General features: G+C 44.2%; 1 protein-coding gene across 3 annotated transcripts in view; it reads right to left on the bottom strand.

Moving 5' to 3' along the window:
* Positions 1-19,983, bottom strand: part of micall1a (MICAL-like 1a) — an 82,721-nt gene that overhangs the window by 14,113 nt on the left and 48,625 nt on the right. For all 3 annotated transcript variants that reach the window (XM_041177858.1, XM_041177860.1, XM_041177859.1), the window contains 5 exons: positions 16,873-17,195; positions 12,630-13,351; positions 8,142-8,276; positions 5,246-5,372; positions 514-610 (listed from right to left, as the gene is read on the bottom strand). In XM_041177858.1, the coding sequence (XP_041033792.1) occupies positions 514-610; positions 5,246-5,372; positions 8,142-8,276; positions 12,630-13,351; positions 16,873-17,195 (1,404 nt within the window). The remainder of the gene's footprint in view (positions 1-513; positions 611-5,245; positions 5,373-8,141; positions 8,277-12,629; positions 13,352-16,872; positions 17,196-19,983) is intronic.

The raw sequence follows: 19,983 nt of genomic DNA, 5'->3' as shown, positions 1-19,983 counted from the left end.
AAGAAGAGGGAGGGAAGGAACATGGGGGCTGGAATGGCACTGCCGCTCTGCTTCATTTAAGTGCCACAGTCAGATAATAAAGAAACTAAATTACCTAAAGTTTACCCCACAGCGATGCAGAGGAACACAGGCATAAGGTGCTGACAGCTTTGCACAACCCCAAAGCTTACACAGTGTGCAGAGGATAATGGATTTCAATAACAAACTAGCCTAGGATTGGCTGCATGCCTGCTGCCACATTGACAGGTAATACAACAGGATTTACCAAAGACAGCAATTTCTTTCCTCTCTCCTTCACACACCTTCCCCTAGGTCAGGGACATCTCGGCAATCCCTGATCAGCCACAAAGAGTAAATCAATTTGGGACAGGAAAAAGTCAGTGCCCTTTACCCCCAGCACATCCCTAACCTTCACAAGGTTATTGTGCTTTAGGTGGCTATGTGGCATCAAAAAAAAAGATACAGACTTATTGGAATGAAACAGCCCCACTTCCAGGCCTCAAAACAACTCACGTGTAAACAAGCTCTGACTCCCGGCGGACCAGCATGTGCTTCTCATGGATCAGTTTGAACCAGTCGACCAGGAGATCATCTTCGTCTTCATCTGGGGCTGCAAGATGAAAATGAATACTGACTGGAGATGTGCCAAGGTCCGTTTCCCCTCCTCGAATCATCGCCACTCCCCCATCCACTCCCACTCCCACCTCCCCACAATGTAACAGGGTCAAGGGCACAGTTTTATCCTGGTTTTCAAAACTCTCCATGGCTTTCTCCTCCAGAGGTCCTTAAACCACTATACATAATAGGAAAGCAATGAAGGTGGTATACATAACAGGGGTGAGTTACATACAGAGGAAATCTCTCTCTGCCTTTGATATGAACTGATATGAATTCTCCTCAACATACTATCTTCTGTTGTAATGGGATTGTATTTCTGTAACCTCCAGCCATCCAAGAAATTGGCAGTGCTCCAATTCCAGCCTCTTGCAGATCCCCAATTTTCATTGCTCCACAATTGGTGGTCGTGCCTTCAGTTGCCTAGGTCCCAAGTTCTGAAATTCCCTCTCTATTTCTCTCCCCGCTCTTTAAAAAGCTCTTTATAATTGACCTCTTTGGCCAAGCAAATTCAGTTTAAAAGGTATGTCAGTGGCCATCACCAACTCCTGGCTACAAGCTGGGTATGACTGGGAGATAGATTTCCCAGTTTATAAAGTCTTTAGAAAGGAAAGGGAGATTTGAAGAGGGAGGTTTAGCAATATTGGGAAAGGACACTATTACAGTGAGGGCATATTAGCATGAATGAGCAAGTGGTAGAGGCACTCTGCATGGAATTCAGATTTGAAAAGACTTGGGCGATTGGATTGATGACCTCCAGATGGCAGTGATAAAGTAGTGGGATATATAAATACAGAGATCAGAGAAGCTTGTTCCAAAAGTAGCACAGTTATACTGAAATATATTAATTTTCATGTAGACTGGAGATGCAGAATAGATAAGGCCATCTCTTGTATCGCTTTCCACCCACACCCCCCTCCCCACTTCAAACCTTACATTTCTTGTGCGTCTGCCCCGGGGAAAAGCTCTCCCCCAGTTAAACTGGGAAGACTTGTCCTTGGTCCCTGCCACAAACTCCATTCCCTAGCCACCAACTCCAGCCCTCTCCCTTGCAACGGTCAAAGATCGAACTAGACTTGTGCAACCTCGTTGTTAAGCTTGACCCCAGAATAAGCTTCCAATCACATAACCGTGTAATTACCAAAACGTCTGCTTCCACCTCTATCACATCGCCTGTCTACCCCTGCCTCAGCTTATCTGCTGCTGAAACGCTGATTCATGCCTTCATTACTTTTAGACTTGTCTATTTTAATGCACTCCTGGCTGGTCTCCTACATTTTATCCTTCGTAAACTTGAGGCCATTCAAAACTCTGCTGCCCGTGTCCTAACTTGCACCAAATCCCGTTTATCCATCAATCCTGTGCTCGCTGACCTACACCAGTTCCCGGTTAAGCCACACCATGAATTTAATTTGCTCAACCTTGTTGTCAAACCTCTCCACCAGCTCACCGCTCCCTATCTCTGCAAACTCTTCCAACCTCACAACTCTCTGCGATATCTGAGGTCCTCTAATTCTGGCCTCTTGAGCATCCCCAATTTTAATCGCTCCACCATTCAGCTGTCTAAACCCTAAGTACTGGAATCGTCTCCCTACACCTCTCCACCTCACTTTCCTTCTTTAAGACGCCTTAAAAACAATTTCTTTAATTAAGCTTTTGGTCAACTGCCCTCATATCTCTTTCTGTGGGCTGTGTCATATTTTGTTTTATAATGCTACTAAGGACATCTTATTACATTAAAGGTGTTACATAAATACAAGTTGTTGTTGAACAGCTCGAGACCCAAAGGCAGCAAATTTTTTGAATGTATTCAGGACAATTTTCTGGAGCAATATGTTCTAGAACCAACAAGCAGACAGGGTTCTGAAGAAAGGTCCTTGACCTGAAACGACTCCCTTCCTCTCTCCAAAGATGCTGACAGACTTGCTGAGTATTTGCAGCATTTGTTTTTATTTTAGATGTCCAGCGTTGGCAGTATTTTGCTTTTGTTGTTATACTTGTTATGAAGATATGTTATATAGAATATTACTTTATAATGTCATCGTGTGTATGTACTGAACTTTTTGAGAAGAACACTTTTGCTAAGCAAAGGACGCTGGCCTACAGCAGCTACTATGTTGCATTTGCGAAGGATACAAGCTGCATTATGGTGACACAGAGTCTACAGGGCTCTCAGAGGCAGAAGCCTTAGCCAGAGAGGTCACATGACCTAGCTCTTCGGTGTAAAATATACTGGATTGAACTAACAGAGAGACTGCCACAGAGAGAAGGGGGCAACAGCCTTACCCACTCTTTCTTTCTCCAAAACCTCTCATCAATGCTGATTTGAAAACCCACCAGAAGAACTCATTGCTGCAAACCATGATTTCTTAAAGGAGGATTCTGGGGAGGTGACGGTGTAGTGGTATTGTAGCTGATTAGTAATTAAGAGACCCAGGATAAATCTGTGGGGACCTGGGTTTGAATCCTGTCATAGCAGATTCTGGAATTTGAATTCAATAAAAATCTGGAATTAAAAGTCTAATGATGATCATGAAACCATTGTTGACTAATATTCTTTAGGGAAGGAAATCTGTTGTCCTTCCCTGGTCTGGCCTACATGTGACTCCATGTGACAGCAATGCAGTTGACTCTCAAATGCCCTCTGAATGAGTGCAATTAGGGGTGGGCAATAAATGCTGGTCTAGCCAGTGATGCCCACATCCATCCAATGAATAAAAAAAAAATCACTGTCTCCAAGAGAAAATAGAATCAACCAGCTATGACAGCAGGAAGGCAGCTCCAGTGAGAAGCCCAAGTACCAGCAGTGACTTTGGAAAGTGACCCTTCAGTGTAAACAAGCATTCAGACAAGTTTTAAGATCTGATACTCTGCAGAGTTTTACTTCTCTTTTTGCATGCCTGGTAGAGGCTTGGGGGTGCGGGGTGCATTGTGTGTGTGTTGTTTTTGCATTAATGGGTAGTTGGACATATCTGTACATTTTAAACCTTTTGTTAATAATTTCTGCATCTTTACCTGAGTGAGTTTTAGCAACAAAATTAACACTTTACTTGTTAACTTAAGGAACCTGGCTGGCTTATTTCTTACACCAAGCTATACATAGTTAAGTATATACATTGAATAGAAAATATCACCTTTTAAATTCAAACTCTGTTATAACCAACTCAGGAGCAGGACAAAGAGGGCAGTCAGTTCACCCCTCCTAACCTGGTTATAAACATAGCAGATATGAATGTTATTTATATGGGCTTCAGAAGATATTCAAAAAGGTTCCACACAAAAGACTTAATAAAAGTGACAGTGCATGGAACCTGAGGTAATCTATTGCCATGGGTAGGGAACTGGTTAGGAGGTAGGAGACAGAGAGTAGGGATAATGGGTAGGTGTTACCCAGAGATCTGTAACGGAGCCACAGATTTTCACTATATTTATAAATGTCTTGGATTGAGGAACAGAGATCCATATATCCAAGTTTGCCGATAACACCAAGTTAGGTGATACAGTAACTATTACCGATGTGAACAGACATTGAAAAGGGTAAAAGTGTGAGGTTTTTCACGAGACCTAAGATAGATGGATCTGAGTATTTTCTAAATAGTGAGAAGCTAGAAACTGAGAAGGAGCAGAGATATTTAAGGGTCCAAGTACAGAAGTCACTTAAAGCTACAGGTACAAAAAATATTTAAAAAGGCTATTGGTATATTGGTGTATATCTCACGGGGCCGGAATACAAAGGGGTGGAAGTTACACGTCTGTTGTGCAAAGCTCTGGTTAGATCCCAACTGGAGTCATGCACTCACAGTTCTGAGCAACACACCTCAGGAAGGATATATCAGAGAGGATGCAATGCAGATTTGCCAGAATGATATCGGGGTTATGTTACGGGGACAGATTGCATAGATTAGGCTTTTAGCCCCTTGAATATAGAAGATTAAGGGGTCATCTAATTGAGGTGTTTAAGATAATGAAAGGAGTTGATAGGATAGACAGCGAGAAACTATTTCCTCTCGAGGGGTAGTCCAGAACAAGGGGTCATAACCTTAAAATTAGAGCTAAGCCATTGAGAGGTGATGTCAGGAGGCATTTCTTCACACAAAGGGTAATAGAAATCTGGAACTCTCTCCCTTAAAAACCTGTTGAGGCTGGGGGCCGACTGAAAATTTCAAAACTGAAACAGATTTTTTGTTTGACAAGAGTATTAAGGGTTATGGAACCAAAGTTAAGATGTAAATCAGCCATGATCTAACTGAATGGTGGGACAAGCTTCAGGGGCTGAATGGCTTTCTAGAGTCACGACATCAGGGCATAGGAAGCAGCCCTAGGTCTATCACATCTAGTCTTTCCATACAGTAATCCAGTCAGCCCCATTCCCCTGCACTATCCTTGTTACTCTGCAAGTTTATTTCCCTCAGGTGCCCATCCAATTTCCTTTTGAAATCATTCATCGTCTCCACTTCCACCACCCTCATAGGCAATATGTTTCAGGTCATTACCACTCATTACGTAAAAAAAGTTCTTCCTCACACCTCCCCTGCATGTCTAGCCCAAACCCTTAAATCTGTGTCCGTTTGTCCTAGTCCCATCAGCTAATTATTATGTTTCTAGTTTAAGGAGTGTCTGCTGAACTCACCATTTTCACAGCTGCGCAATTTCTCCTCCAGTGCAACCCCACGATGTTCCAGTTCATCCAGACTCTGCTCCAGTTGTTCCAACTCTCCTTGGATATTCTCCTCTGGAATGTACTGATCTGCATGCACCTAAAAATATCCCAAGAGTCAGAGTTTGATAACTTTGATAGATTATAAACAGTTTTCAAAATTAATAGAATATATCAGGGTAGAAAAAGAGCAGTGAGAATCACCCTCAAAGTCCATATCTGAGGTACAGATTAAACAGCACAGGTCCATGCTACTCAATCCCATGTGCTATGGATCAGTTGGAGAGTTTGGTCATATTTTCAAAAGGCTGCCAGGCACAGCGTTATGCAAAGCTGTTCCATTTTGAGGTGTAGGCAAATTTAACACCATCAAATGGTCCTGCTCAAATAACACTTCCTACTAGTTGATAAAGTGAAAAGCCAGTCTGAGTGTGATAACAGGTCTTTCTCTCTCACACACATGCACAGCACAGTGAGCTCAAACACAAGGTACAATCAGCGAGTGTGAAAACAGCTCACACATACACAAACAGCACAAGTGAATGTGATAACAGCTCACACTCAGGACAAAGCGAGTGTGATAACAGCTCTCTCACAATCAGTGAGTGCTATAACCAGGGAAAACTCTCTGGCTCTGGGATATTGGATTCAAAAATGAAGTACTGGGAATACTCAGCAGGTCTGGCAACATCTGTGGAGAGAGAAACAGAGTTAATGTTGGGAGTCGAATATGACTCTACTTCATTTCTTTCTGTTTGTATTTCATATTTCCAGCATCTACAGTATTTTTCTTTTATTAGATGGGACATTTGTTGTCCACTTGTGAAGTCTTATCCTACAGTGCAGAACTCCCTCAGTACTGCACTGGAGTGCCAGTTTTGAATTTTGTGCTCCAGAACCAAGAAGCTTCTGGTTCAGAGGAATGGCAGCAACGCATGACAGAGGCCATGAAGCGCCACTCCAGCTGGCTTTTCACAACCTCATTGATGAGGCTTAGAGTGTGAGTGGCCGATGAGGAACAATGGGGGGAAAACAAATGCAATTTCAGGTGTATCTATGTCATTTATCAGTGTCAGTACAAGAGTACAAGACACAGGACTAACATGAATAGAACTTCACAAGCGAGAACTCAAGAAACGTCAGTAGCTTTTGATAGGCTGAGTTTGGTGACGTCACAACTGCAGAGGGTGCACTCCCCACACATGCAGTTCCAGTGCCTGTGACGTCACTGCCAGCAATATCCCAGGCAGCTGTCTGTGTCAAAAATGGCCCAGACCAAACTCAGCCAGAAAAGAATTACATTGTGAACTGGAAACTGAAAACAATGCTATATCCTCCTCTCTAAAAATAAACCTGCCTTTCTTTAAATTAAGCTGGTAACGTTTAAGCAGAGTGTGTTTCAGATGATTAGCAGTGCTTTTCTGGTCTGATGAGAGACCGGCATGTATTTTGACAATTTAAATGGACAGTGTATTCCTTTACTCTGTATACAATCCATGTTGTACTTTTCCTGGGCAGTGTGTGGTGGGACAACATATAGGGCAATTTCTTCTGTGTCTAATTGGCACTGTAAGTTCAGGAGACAAGTGGGGGCTTGGGAAATGAGTGGCAAGCGGGGGTTCGGGAGAGGTGGGGCAAGCGGGGGCTGGGGAGAGGTGGGGCAAAAGGGGGCTGGGGAGAGGTGGAGCAAGCGGGGGCTGGGGAGAGGTGGGGCAAGCGGGGGCTGGGGAGAGGTGGGGCAAGCGGGGGCTGGGGGAGGTGGAGCAAGTGGGGGCTCGGGAGTGGTGGAGCAAGCGGGGGCTGGGGAGAGGTGGGGCAAGCGGGGGCTGGGGAGAGGTGGGGCAAGCGGGGGCTGGGGGAGGTGGAGCAAGTGGGGGCTCGGGAGTGGTGGGGCGAGCGGGGGCTGGGGAGAGGTGGGGCAAAAGGGGGCTGGGGAGAGGTGGGGCAAGCGGGGGCTGGGAGAGGTGGGGCAAGCGGGGGCTCGGGAGTGGTGGGGCGAGCGGGGGCTGGGGAGAGGTGGGGCAAGGGGGGGCTCGGGAGTGGGGCAGCAAGCGAAGCTGTGGAGAGGTGGGGCAAGCGGGGGCTGGGGGAGGTGGGGCAAGTGGGGGCTCGGGAGTGGTGGGGCGAGCGGGGGCTGGGGAGAGGTGGGGCAAAAGGGGGCTGGGGAGAGGTGGGGCAAGCGGGGGCTCGGGAGTGGTGGGGCGAGCGGGGGCTGGGGAGAGGTGGGGCAAGCGGGAGCTGGGGGAGGTGGGGCAAGCGGGGGCTGGGGGAGGTGGGCCAAGGGGGGGCTCGGGAATGGGGCAGCAAGCGAAGCTGTGGAGAGGTGGGGCAAGCAGGGGCTGGGGGAGGTGGGGCTAGTGGGGGCTGGGGAGAGGTGGGGCAAGTGGGGGCTGGGGAGAGGTGGGGCAAGTGGGGGCTGGGGAGTGGGGTGGCGAGCGGGGGCTGGGGAGTGGGGTGGCGAGCGGGGCTTGGGAGAGGGACAGCAAATGAGAGGCTGCAAGCAGGAGGTGGTGAGCAGGAAGCGGCAAGCAGTGAGCGGAGGGTGTGAGGCAGGTGGCAGCGAGTGGAGTTTACGAGGTGGGGAGCAGGATGCGAGGTGCCGGAGATGGGGACCGGGAGGCAGGGAGGGAGTGGCGGAGAGTGGGAGGTGCGGGCTCAGGCAAACAGCAGACAGGATTATGCAACCGCAAACCACTATTGTCACCAGCTGATATGCACACAATACTGATGTCAGTGGTAGGAGAAAGTTTGCATGTGCTGGCAGACGGACATGCGCAACTGTTCCTGATCAGCATTATGCATTTGTGTTCTTGGTATTAGAAATGTAGATTCATTGAAACCAAAAGGAGGTTAAACGCCTCACACTTACCTTGCGTTTAATTAATGGGAATCCATGACCAGGCGCTGGTGGACGAGCTGGTTTTGGTCCTTTCCGTGGTCGGGGTGGAGCAATTAATCCAGCTGGACTGGATTTTCTATCAAATGGATTTTCTTTGCATGAAGACTGCAAAAAAAAAAACAGTTTCATTTCCTGCACAAAGACAGATCCCCAATTATAACCTTCTAAAATTCTGTTAATTTTGGAACCGTTCAGAATTTGGGACGGTCAGAGAGCCATAGTGATAGGGATTTGATACTTAAGGCATTTCTGCAGCTGCAGATGAGACTCCAGGATGGTATGTTGCCTTCCTGGTGCTAAGGTCAAGCAGTTGCAGGGCACACTGAGTGGGGAGGATGAACAGCCAGTGGTCGCGGTCCATATCGGTACCAACACCAATGACATAAGCAGAAAGAGGGTGAGGTCTTGCAGGCAGATTTCAGGGAGCTGGAAATAAACTAAAAAGTAGGACCTTAGAGGTAGTAATCTCTGGATTAATCCCGACACCACGTGCTACTGAACACAGAAAGGAGGACAGTGCAGGTGAATGCATGTCTGGAAATATGGTGATGGAATGAAGTTGTTAGATTCCTGGGGTACCGGAACTGGTTCTGGCGGAGATGGGATCTGAACAAGCTGGGCAGGTTGCACCTCAAAAGGGCTGGGACCAATATGCTTGCAGGGGATTTTGCCAGTGCTGTTGAGAAGGGTTTAAAATAGCTTAGCAGCGAGGTGGGAATCTAAGTGTAGATTCAGAATGCAGAGAATCTAAGTTGGAAATGTCAGGCAGAATGTTTGTATGCAAGTATGGGAGTCAGAGAAAACAGAGGTTAGAAAATAGACAGCAAAGTTCCTTGATTAGTGGCATGTACTTCTATGCAAGGAATCTAGTGAATAAGACAGGTGAGCTGAGGGCATAGACAGACATTTGGATATCAGGCCTGATGTCATAGCTATTACTGTAATGTGGATTTACAAAAGGCAGGAACGGCAGCTCAACGTTCCTGGTTATTTTCAGATGGGATAGAGAGTGGGATAAAAAAGGGGTTCACAATATTGATCACAGAAACAATTTTCTTTGAACTGAGAAATAAAACAGGGAACAATCAAACTTTTGGGAATATACTACTGCAGAGTCCATAAGAGTTAGAGGGAGATAGAAGAGCAATTATATGGGCAAATTGCTGCAAAGTGCAGAAACAACAGGGCAGGAACAGTGGGGGATTTTAACTACCCCAATATTAACTGGGATAAATTCAGTGTAAATGTATCAAGGGCACAGAATTCTCAAAATATATTCAGAAGAATTCTTTTAGCCAGTACGTAGCAAGCCCAACAGGAGAAAGGGCAGTTCTGAATTTAGATTTAAGGAATGAAGCTGGGCAGGTAGAAGGGGTAGCAACGGGAGAGCATTTTAGTGGTAACAATCACAATCACATTTAGTATAGCAAGGGAAAAGGATAAAGAGAAGCCCAGAGTATGATTTTAAATTGGGGAAAGGAAAGTATTGTTAAGCTGCGATGTGTTTTAGTAACATTGGACTGGAAACAGCTACTTGAAGGTAAATCAGTGTCAGAGCAGGGGGTGGTATTCGAGGAGATAATAAGGGTTCAGAATAAATATGCTTCCGCAAAGAAAAAGGATGGAAGTCCCAAAACTAGACCCCGCTGTATGTTAATAAGCAAACAGGGTAGGATAAGGCAAAAAAAGGGAAGCTTATGTCAGATAAGGAGAGCTCAATACTGCTGAGCCTGAAGGACTTTAGAAAGTGCAGGGGTGAAGTTAAAAAGAAAATTAGGAAAGCAAAGAGAGAACATGAAAAAATATTGACAAGTAAAATCAAGGAAGACCCAAAGATACTCCTAAAGCATGTAAAGAGTAAGAGGATGGTGGAGGGAAGAGCAGGATCAATTAAAGACCAGAGAGGTAACTTATATGGAGATGGAAGACGTGGGATAGGCCTTTATGAATACTTTACGCCTGCCTTCACAAAAGAGGGGACGATGCAGACACTGTAGTCAAGGAGCGTGAACTATTACATCATATAAACATAGTGAGAGGAGAAATATTAAGAGGTTCAGTATCTTTGAAAGTGGATAAATTGCCACCCTGAATGAAACGAAACCCAGGCTGCTAAGAGAAGCAAGGGAAGAAATAGTGGGGACTCTGATCATTATTTTCCAATCCTCTCTGGCTACAGGCTGGAGGACTGCAGATCCTGTATCCTTATTTAAAAAGGGAAAGCCTGAATAATTGTAATCGGTGGTGGTCAAATTAGTGGAAAGAATTCTAAGGGAACTCATCGCCTGAAAAAGTGTTAGAGGCAGAAACCCTCACTGCATTAAAAAAATACTTAGTTTGCACTTGGGGTGCTGTAAGCTACAGGGCTACGGTGTAAGCCGGAAAGTGGGAATAGTCTGATAGCTCTTTTTCAGCTGGAACAGATGTAATGGGCTGAATGGCCTCCTCCTGTGTCATAAATAGTCTATGTTCCTTTAGATTGGAAAATTGGCATAGCACTCCACCATTTAAGAAAGGTGACAGGAAGAAACCAGGAAGTTATGGACCAGTTAGCTCAACATCTGTTATCAGGAAATTACTAGAGTGTATAACTAAGGCTAGAGTGCCTAAACTCCTCAGAAATTTTAAGTTGATCAGAAAGTGGCAATATGGATTTGTAAAGGGTAGGTCATGCCTGAGCAAGCTGACTGAATTTTTTTGAAGAGGAGGCCAAAATAGTGGATACGAAATATCTATGGATGTTATTTTTATGGACTTCCAGAAGGCATTTGATAAAGTAACCCACAGCTAAAGTTCATGGATGCTCATGGAATTAGAGGCAAATTATTGGCCTGGTTAGGAAATTGGCTGAATGGCAGGAAACAGAGAGTAGAGATAATGAGCAAGTACTCGGAATTGGCCGCACGTGACTAGTCATGTCCCACAAGGATCTGTGTTGGGGCCTCAACTAGTCACCATATTTATTAAAAACTTGGATGATGGGATAGAAAGCCACTAATCCAAGTTTAACAATGGCACAAAGATGGATGGCACTGTAAGCAGTATAGATGGAAGCATAAAATTACAAAGAGATATTGACAGATTATTTGAATGGGTAAAATTATGGCAAATGGATTTCAATGCTGACAAATGTGAGACCATCCACAATGGTCCTAATATGGAAAGAAGAGTACTTTTTAAATGACAAAGAGCTAGAAATGGAAGAAATGTTCATGTACATTGATCATTAAAATGTCATGAACAGGAGCAGAAACTAATCCAAAAGGATAAAGGAATGTTGACCTTTAAATCAACAGGGCAAGAATACAAGAGCATAGAGGTCATGCTTCAGTTATACAAAGCCCTAGTTAGGTCACATCAGGAGCATTTCTGGACACCACAGTGCAGCATAGGTTTACTGGAGTGATTTTTTAAAAAAATCTTTCATGGGATGTGGGAGTTGTTGGCAAAGCCAACATGGGTTACCCATCCTTAACTGCCCTTGAACTGTGTCTTGCTGGGCCATTTCAGAGGACAGTTAAGAATCAACCACATTGCTATGGGTCTGGAGTCACATGTAGGCCAAATCAGATAAACATAGCAGATTTCCTTCCAGGACATTAGTGAACCAGATGGGTTTTTACAACTATTGATGGTCACCATTACTGAGACTTGCTTTCAATTGCAGATTTATTAATTGAATTCAAAATCCACCATCTGCTAGGGTAGGATTTGAATCCATGTCTTCAGAACATTAGCTGGGTCTCTGGATTACCAGTCTAGTGAGTACGCCACCATCTCCCCCAGTTCTAGTCTCCCAAAAAGGGAACATCCTTTCAGCATCTACCCCTGTCAAAATCCCCTCAGGATCTTATATGTTTCAATCAGATCTCCTCTCACACTTCCAAATTTCAATGGACACAGGCCCAGCCTATCCAATTTGCCCTCATTGGATAATCGCCCCCAACCCAGGTATCAGTCGTATTTCCAGCACTTTCTGTTTTCATTTGAGATTTCCAGTATCCACAGTATTTTGCTTTTAATTCTAATTACTTCTTCATTTGTCCAATCTGCAATACAAGGTGCAAACATAGGTAGCACAGGAACTGGTGGTAAAATACTGAGAAAAAGTCTAAATACTTGGAGCACTGCTGTGACTGAAATGTCTTTCCTCCCAAGCTGCTTGACCAAGACATGCTTCACAATAGGCTGTGAACTAAAACTGAGCTGGATAAATTGTAGGCATACACAAGGGATTAAGGGGAATTCTTGGAATAATGGGCAGGACACCCACCAACCAGTGCATTAAACTGTAAATAAATAGCCTTTGTCTGATAGCTGCCTCGCACATAGGAAACCACTCTTTGCTGCTCCAAGAGGAAATCTATATAGAACACACCCTGACATTCCTGGTGACTTCTGTCCTGACAGAAGGAAATGCACAGTACTATCTGCTTATCTAACACCATTATAACCTACCTTTGGCTGAAGCTCAGTGCTGGAGTGTTTTGGACTGTTTGTTTCAGGTGACGGATGAGCAGGTAACCTAGGACTATGGCTGGCGGGAGGTTTAGGTGGAGGTCTGTGATGACTGGGTGGTGTAGGACTCTCGGTAATCAAATGGGCATTCTCACTGGCTGCAAGACTCCCGCTGGCTAATGCTGGACTCTTGTGGGCTGGTGCAATACTCTCGCTGGCCGCTGCTGGACTTCCGCTGGCTAATGCTGGACTCTCGTGGGCTGGTGCAATACTCTCACTGGCCGCTGCAGGACTCCCACTGGCTAATGCTGGACTCTTGTGGGCTGGTGCAATACTCTCGCTGGCCACTGCTGGACTTCCGCTGGCTAAGGCTGGACTCTCGTGGGCTGGTGCAATACTCTCACTGGCTGCTGCAGGACTCCCGCTGGCTAATGCTGGACTCTTGTGGGCTGGTGCAATACTCTCGCTGGCCGCTGCTGGACTTCCGCTGGCTAATGCTGGACTCTCTTGGGCTGGTGCAATACCCTCACTGGCCATTGTTGGACTCCCACAGGTCGCTGCTGGACTGTTGTCTGCTGCCTCGGCTTCAAACCTTCTGTGCAGTTCAGGAGTGGACTTTGCAGAATTCCCTGAAATACTCTCCATGCTGAGGGATGGGGATGGGCTTGGGCTTGTTTCGGATGCAGAATAATTGTAGGTCTGAAACTGGAGCGAGCGAGAGGCTGAAAAAGATGAATAACTCTGAAGTCTAGTTCTTTAAGCTCAGGAATGAAATTAAAATTGGAAATGTATGCTCATTTCATTAAAGTCACTATATTAAACACAAACTGCTGATAAAGCTTTTAAAAGCAGTTCAACTAGAAAGAATAGAGCAATTGAAATTCAATTGTTCATGTGTGCAGTTAACAAGATATGGAAGGTCTCTGCAGGAGGGCTTGTATCCATAATATTTTGTATTTCTTACCAAATCAAGGAATGAAATTAACCCCAACTACATTCTGTAGGGGACACCAGAAGAAACAGCTTCATGATGCCAAAAAAATACAAAATTCCGTCATTGTTAGTTCCGTTATTTTAAATCAGTACATTTGACTCCTAATATATACAGGTCGAGTAGTTATTTGTAATAGATCTTATCCAAAATCTAGTTCTCTGAGTAGCATCACATTGACACCTTATTTCACCTTAGGATTATGATTCATATTATCAGTTATTGAACAGTATGGGTACAGTCCTCAACTTAACCAGCAACACTATACCTGACAAAATCGTGAAGGCAGACCTGATTACAGTATTGCTGAGAGCAATGTCACTTCAGAAATAACATTGGCTGTACACTTGCAGCCAAGCTAGCGGTGGAGGGCAAGTGACCCGATGGAATTTATTTAGATTTACTAATTGCTTTCAACAAAGTTCTTCATGAGGGTGGCAGGGAAGGTAAAGGCTCCAGGAGTAATGACAAATTGTCTGATGGACTCAGAACTGACTCTGCAACACAAAACAGAGAAACAGGAAAATTGGAAATAATCCTGCTGGGGAAAGACCACTGCAGTAGCCTGTCCTGGGCCCCTTACTACTTTTAATATTTCTGAATGATGTGAAATAGAGCAAGAATCAGAGAATGATACAGCGCAGGAAGAGGCTACTCGGCAGGCTCTCGGGTACAGCTATGCAATTAATCCCACTCTCCTGCTTTTTTGCCATAGCTCTGCAAACTTTTTCCCTTTGAGCATTGATCCAATTATCTTGTAAAAGTTACTACTGAATCGGCCTCTACCACCCTTCCAGGCTAGTGCATTCCAGATCATGACGTGTGTAAAACAATGTTCCACGTTGTTCTGAGTTACCACCCCTTCAGGGTTATTACATTTGCTGATAACAAAGATCTATCTTTAGACAGATTTGGACAATTTTGTAGACAAGCTGCAGCAAACAGATTATAATAAAGTTTTCTTTTACTCGTTCATGAGACATGGGCGTCGCTGGCTAGGCCAACATTTACCATCCCTAATTGCCTTTGTGAAGGTGGTGGTGAGCTGCCTTCTTGAACCGCTGCAGTCCATGTGGTGTAGGTACACCCACAGTGTTGTTAGGGAGTTGGGGGGGGGCGGGATTTCCAGGATTTTGACCCAGTTGACAGAGTATATTACAGTAAGAGTGGGATAATGGCGGACAGAAACAAGCTTCACTAACATTGTGCTGGCCAGTGGTGAGACCAGGTCAGTGGTATATAAACATGTGGACAGTTGAGTATTCTTTATCCAAGATCCTCAGGGCCGATTGCATTTTGCATTTCAGATAATTTTGGTTTCAGATACCACATATAAACTTACATTAAAGTAGCCTAACCCTAGGGTAGCTAAAGTTTAAAGTAAATGAAATGGCTAAAAAAAAGTAAGATGTATCACTGAATACTAAATACCTGAAAAAGTTTCTTTTTGACATGTTCACCGCAAAAATTGTAAGGTAAACAGTGCAGACAAACAACTAGGTTTCCCGTGCTAAAGGTCGATGAGGTTCAAAATAAGTGTGGTTTTTGGATTAACTTATAAACAGTACTTGACCTGTACATGCATACATACATATATATATTACACATACATTAAGGCATAAAGGCTTATTAAACCATAAAGGCACACATAAGCCTTAACATCAGCTCATCAGACATGAAGACTGAGACAGATTTGAGGCTCCAGTTAATGGGGAGAACACATTGGGTTGCTTTTTGTGGATGTTTATGTAGGTAGGAAGAATGTAAGGAATATACCTTTTTATTTCTGCTGGACTGTTGTAAAAAATATATATTTTTATTTTATGTTGGACTGGGGATTGAAATTACAATGACTGCAGGTTGAAAGACATGTCCACTGGAACAGGATGAAAGATATATACAATGTTGCAGTCCTGGAACAGAATGTGCCATGAAAGACAGGATGGTGCCGGAAAGGAGTCCTGGACCAAGGGAGCTGTCTGGCAACAACGTTTTAATTGGCTCCTGATCAGGTGACCAGGTTTTGTGTGAGAAGCAGTGCAGCAGAATAGCTAGCTCCTAGCCTGAAAAGAACAGGACCCAAAACCTCTTCCTCCTGTGTGTGGAAGATTCTAGTAATTCCAAAATATTAGCTAGATCGCTTTTTCTTCTCATATCTCTACAACCTGCTTTTTCCCTGAAAACCCCTGTCAAGAGGGAAAGGGGAAAATCACCGTCAGAGACATTGAAAGGCAAGCTCAATCAGTGAACTAAATACTGAAAGTGCTGGAAGACTACCTCGTGTCATCAACAAGAACTGAAAGGAATTTGGAAGACATTGATCAAAATCAACCCATCGAATCCTGTACTCTGGAATTGGTGCTATTGAACTGTTTTATCCCACCCTTAAAATCCATGTTTTTGTATGTCTTGTATGTATTTAGGGATTTAAGAAGGGGTAGAGTTTAGGTTATAGGGTTAGAAATGAGCAGTTCATATTTTTTTCTTTTTGCCAATGGTTAACGACAGTTTGTTCAATAAACAGTTATTTACTTATTAAAGTTACAAACCAGGTGCTCGTATTCTGTTAATCTAAATTAAACAGTTATGTAGAATTGAGGCAATCTGGTGGTTTGATCAAACTTTTTTCACATTTGTTACAGCTTGGGGAACAGTGGGGCTTGATATTACAGCGCACCATCCCCAGTGAGTCGTGACAAGAAGCTGTAATCTGACCCAGAAAAAGGAGGAAGCAGCAGCCTGAGCCGGGGCCTTGTGTGCCACCTGATGCAGGTGACATTAACAGTGCCCAAAATGTCTTAAAGGCCTCCATGACGTGCTAACCTGGGCCTCTCCTGGTCTGACCTGGAATGGGAAGTCATTTCAAACAGCATCTTGCTACTTAGTTGTGGAAAGACTGTGCCTGGAAAGAGAAGGATATGTTTGAACTTCTTCTACAAATCGCAGCACCAGCTCCCTCTCCCAACAGTAAGGAAATACTACAGAGTATACAAAGTTAAATACCTAACGGGAAAAGAGAGGTCATGTTTGGGATGCTCTTCAAACTCATATTGGACAAACACTCATCAATCATTGAGTACCAGTGTTGCTCTAGACATCTCTGTATGTGACGTGACATTAAATAATCAGGGAAAGATTGCTACTAAAGGTTAACTATCTCGATAGATCACAATCCCCCCCTTTAAACATTCTATAAACATCCAACTTGAAACCCCAGAGGACGAAAGAGCAGAAACTCAAAGTCAGGCTCACCTGAGGGCGATGCGTTTGGTACTCGGGGTGCAGGCCGTTTCTTGCTCCTTGGACTGTTGGTCAGCTGAATTCCATACCAGGGGTGGTTTGATCTGGGAGTAGTCTCTGTCGACGCTGCACTCTGCACTTTCTCAGACATATCGTTTGTTTCCTGTCCATCATCCACGTCAAACGGGTTTAAGGGTTGGGACTCTGCTGTCTCCTGTTGAGCGCTGCTGGGTTTGGCTGGTGCTCCAGGCCGGGGTGGCGCGGGCCTTCTCTTTGATTCAGAATTTACCAAAGCAATCCAAGGATGTTCCTTAGATTTGATGTCTCCTCCTTTCCTGTTTGAAACAAATAAATGATCAGGTAATATGGCAACAACACTGCCTCCTTTCAGACTGATCTCACTTTCATTCCAGAGGCATACTATTACTGTCAGGATTAGATAGATTCCTGACTAACAAGGAAGTCAAAGGGTATACAGGGGTAGGCAGGAAAGTGGAGTTGAGGCTACAATCAGATCAGCCATGGAAGGGCGGGCTCGAGGGGCCGACTCCTGCCCCTAACCTGAACGTTTGTATGTTGCTTTGTTAAATTTAATTTTTATAATTGCGGGGTGGTGGAGATAACAGGATCAGAGCTCAGGACTCAAGACAAAAATACCCAAACAACTTTCAAAACTAATATGGCCACTGCATAAAGTTCAAATGCTTCAGTTTGTAAGTAGCGGCATTATTTAGTGTGAAACCATAGAGCAAATCTGCACCTTAAAGTTGCATTCATTTCCTATCAAGATATGTAAATACAAGTTTTGGATTAAGGGAATAATATTTTATGGAACACAATAGTCGTTTGATTTTAGATTCCATTATACTTTTGAGGTAATGGTCACATTCTCTGCCATTTACAAGTCATTTAAGCCATGTCTGTGCTTGTATTGGCATCGCAGGCTTTGAAATGATGAACCTCATTCAACAAGAAACTAAGATGACTGCTGGTAACTTGTGAGGTATGGGATTTTTATCCAAAGCTAACTACTCAAAGCAACAAGTGTGTGATCACCAACAAACATTCCGCTGGGACTGCATTAGCCATCAAGCAAAGAAAGGAGGAGTGCTGGAGCGATTTAGTCTATATAATCTCCGTTGCTAAGCAGCTTCATGTCAGGCAGCCTCCAAACAATATCCATAGCTTCAAGGCCATTCTGAATTCCAAGTTTCTTTCAGTTGGGGAAGTGAAATGGAAGGAATGCCCTCCAGTTCTGGATATATCAGTAGAACTGCCAGGGAAAGGCAGCAAAAAGCAAGTTGTTTGGGTGGTGGCTTCCTCTTCCCTCATTGGTTTGTTAACATGCAACCACTGACTGTGCTAAATCAAACAGGTGAAAGGAAGTCCATTTTTCCTCCTCACAACTTTTTTAAAATCCTAAAAGCAACAAAGCACAACACTCAAAAAAATCTATAGGTTCATGATATGGAATACTCCAAAGACTTGAAGAATAAAACCCCTGATCTGGATGGATTCTACCTGTGCATATTAAAAGCTAGAGAATAGGCAGCAAAATCACTATTAGATATCTATGAAAATTCATTAATGGGAATAATTCCAGTGGAATGGCGGACAGCTAATGTGGTTCCTATATTTTAAAAGGGAGATGGATCTATGGATCAGTTATAGTAGAACACTGGTGTGAGGAAAGATAGTGGGATCTTTACTCAAAGATGTAATAGAAAAACGTCTAGAAACCAAAAATATAATAGCATGAATTTCAAAAGAACGTCATGCTTGCTCAACCTTACTCAATTAATTTGAAGAACTAATAGAGTAGATAAGGGTAATGTCGTAGATACTTGGGCATTTTTTATTCCTTCATGGAATGTGGGCTTTGCTGGCTAGGCCAGCATTTATTGCAATCGTTAATTGCCCTTGAGAAGGTGGTGGCAAGCTGCCTTCTTGAATTGCTGAAGACCATGTGGTATGCGTACACCCACAGTGCTGTTAGAAAGTGAGTTCCAGGATTTTGACTCATGTTGTGACTCATGTTTCCTATGGTTTCCTGGAATTCATTTTGTCACCTTCAGGATGGTTGGAGAAGAAATTTCACAGAATTCCTTTTTCCCTTGAATTGCTCTGGGGGCCTTGGGGAACATGATGCTTAATTGAAACACAACTGTAAGGAATCAGCTGGTCTTTTCCTGTCTAGTACATTCATACAACCTGAAATGCCAAAGGAGGCCAGACTTCAGGGAATACATTAGCTTGCTGAGCTGAGTGCCACTGGGGTAAGGATTTACCATGAACTGGCAGCAAGTCATGCCAAAGGCCTGCGGTGCTTCTGTTCTTAGCTGGGCTGGGGAAGACTGCTCTAGGTTTCTCTGACACTCCGTTACACCTAGACAATACACAGAGGCTCTGCTGAGGCCAATTCCAGTGTTCATCATTTTGTGTCAAAAGGCAGATGCCCAGAGTAAATTTCATTCCCTTCTGTCTCCCTCACCCTACCTATGGGATTTCCACTTTCTTTGTAGTTGGACCAGATTGGTCCATCTCTATCATAATCACACAAAACAAGTGGCAGAATTTTTGGCATCCAGTGTGAAACGTGCACTGAAAGGCTCAGCACTGCCGGGGTGGGGGTGGGGGTGGTTGGGCAAGCGCTGAGGTCTGTGTAGACGGGCCGGGTGCAACGAATGCTCCCTGAAGGCAGTGAGTTGCCTCAGGGAGCTGAAAATTTTTAAATACAAAAATAAAGATTTTGAAATCCTGAAAAAAAATGACCCCACATCAGATTCCCTCAGGTGAATAGAGTATAAGAATTCTGTCAAAACATTTTTATTTTAATTACAATCAAAAACCTCGTCCCGCCCGTGGATGAGGTTTCCTCAAAAATGCGAAGGCCGCCTGGCCGATTCACCTGCCCACCAACCGTAACGCAGGACGGGCAGGGAAAACTCTTTCTTAATTAATAAATTAATGGCCTTAATAGGTCTCTTAACTGTTGGCGGGTACACTGCTGACTCTCGCGCACACCAGCCGACCGAAACATCGCACAAGTGCGCAATGACGTCAGGATGCTCGCCCGACATCATCACGCACTATTTTACACCCGATCGTATCAGGCGCCCGCCC

This window comes from Carcharodon carcharias, chromosome 31 (genome assembly GCF_017639515.1).
Source record: "Carcharodon carcharias isolate sCarCar2 chromosome 31, sCarCar2.pri, whole genome shotgun sequence".
Classification (NCBI taxonomy): domain Eukaryota; kingdom Metazoa; phylum Chordata; class Chondrichthyes; order Lamniformes; family Lamnidae; genus Carcharodon; species Carcharodon carcharias.
The sequence above is the reverse complement of the archived record's forward strand: the minus strand, read 5'-3'. Positions and strand labels throughout refer to the sequence as shown.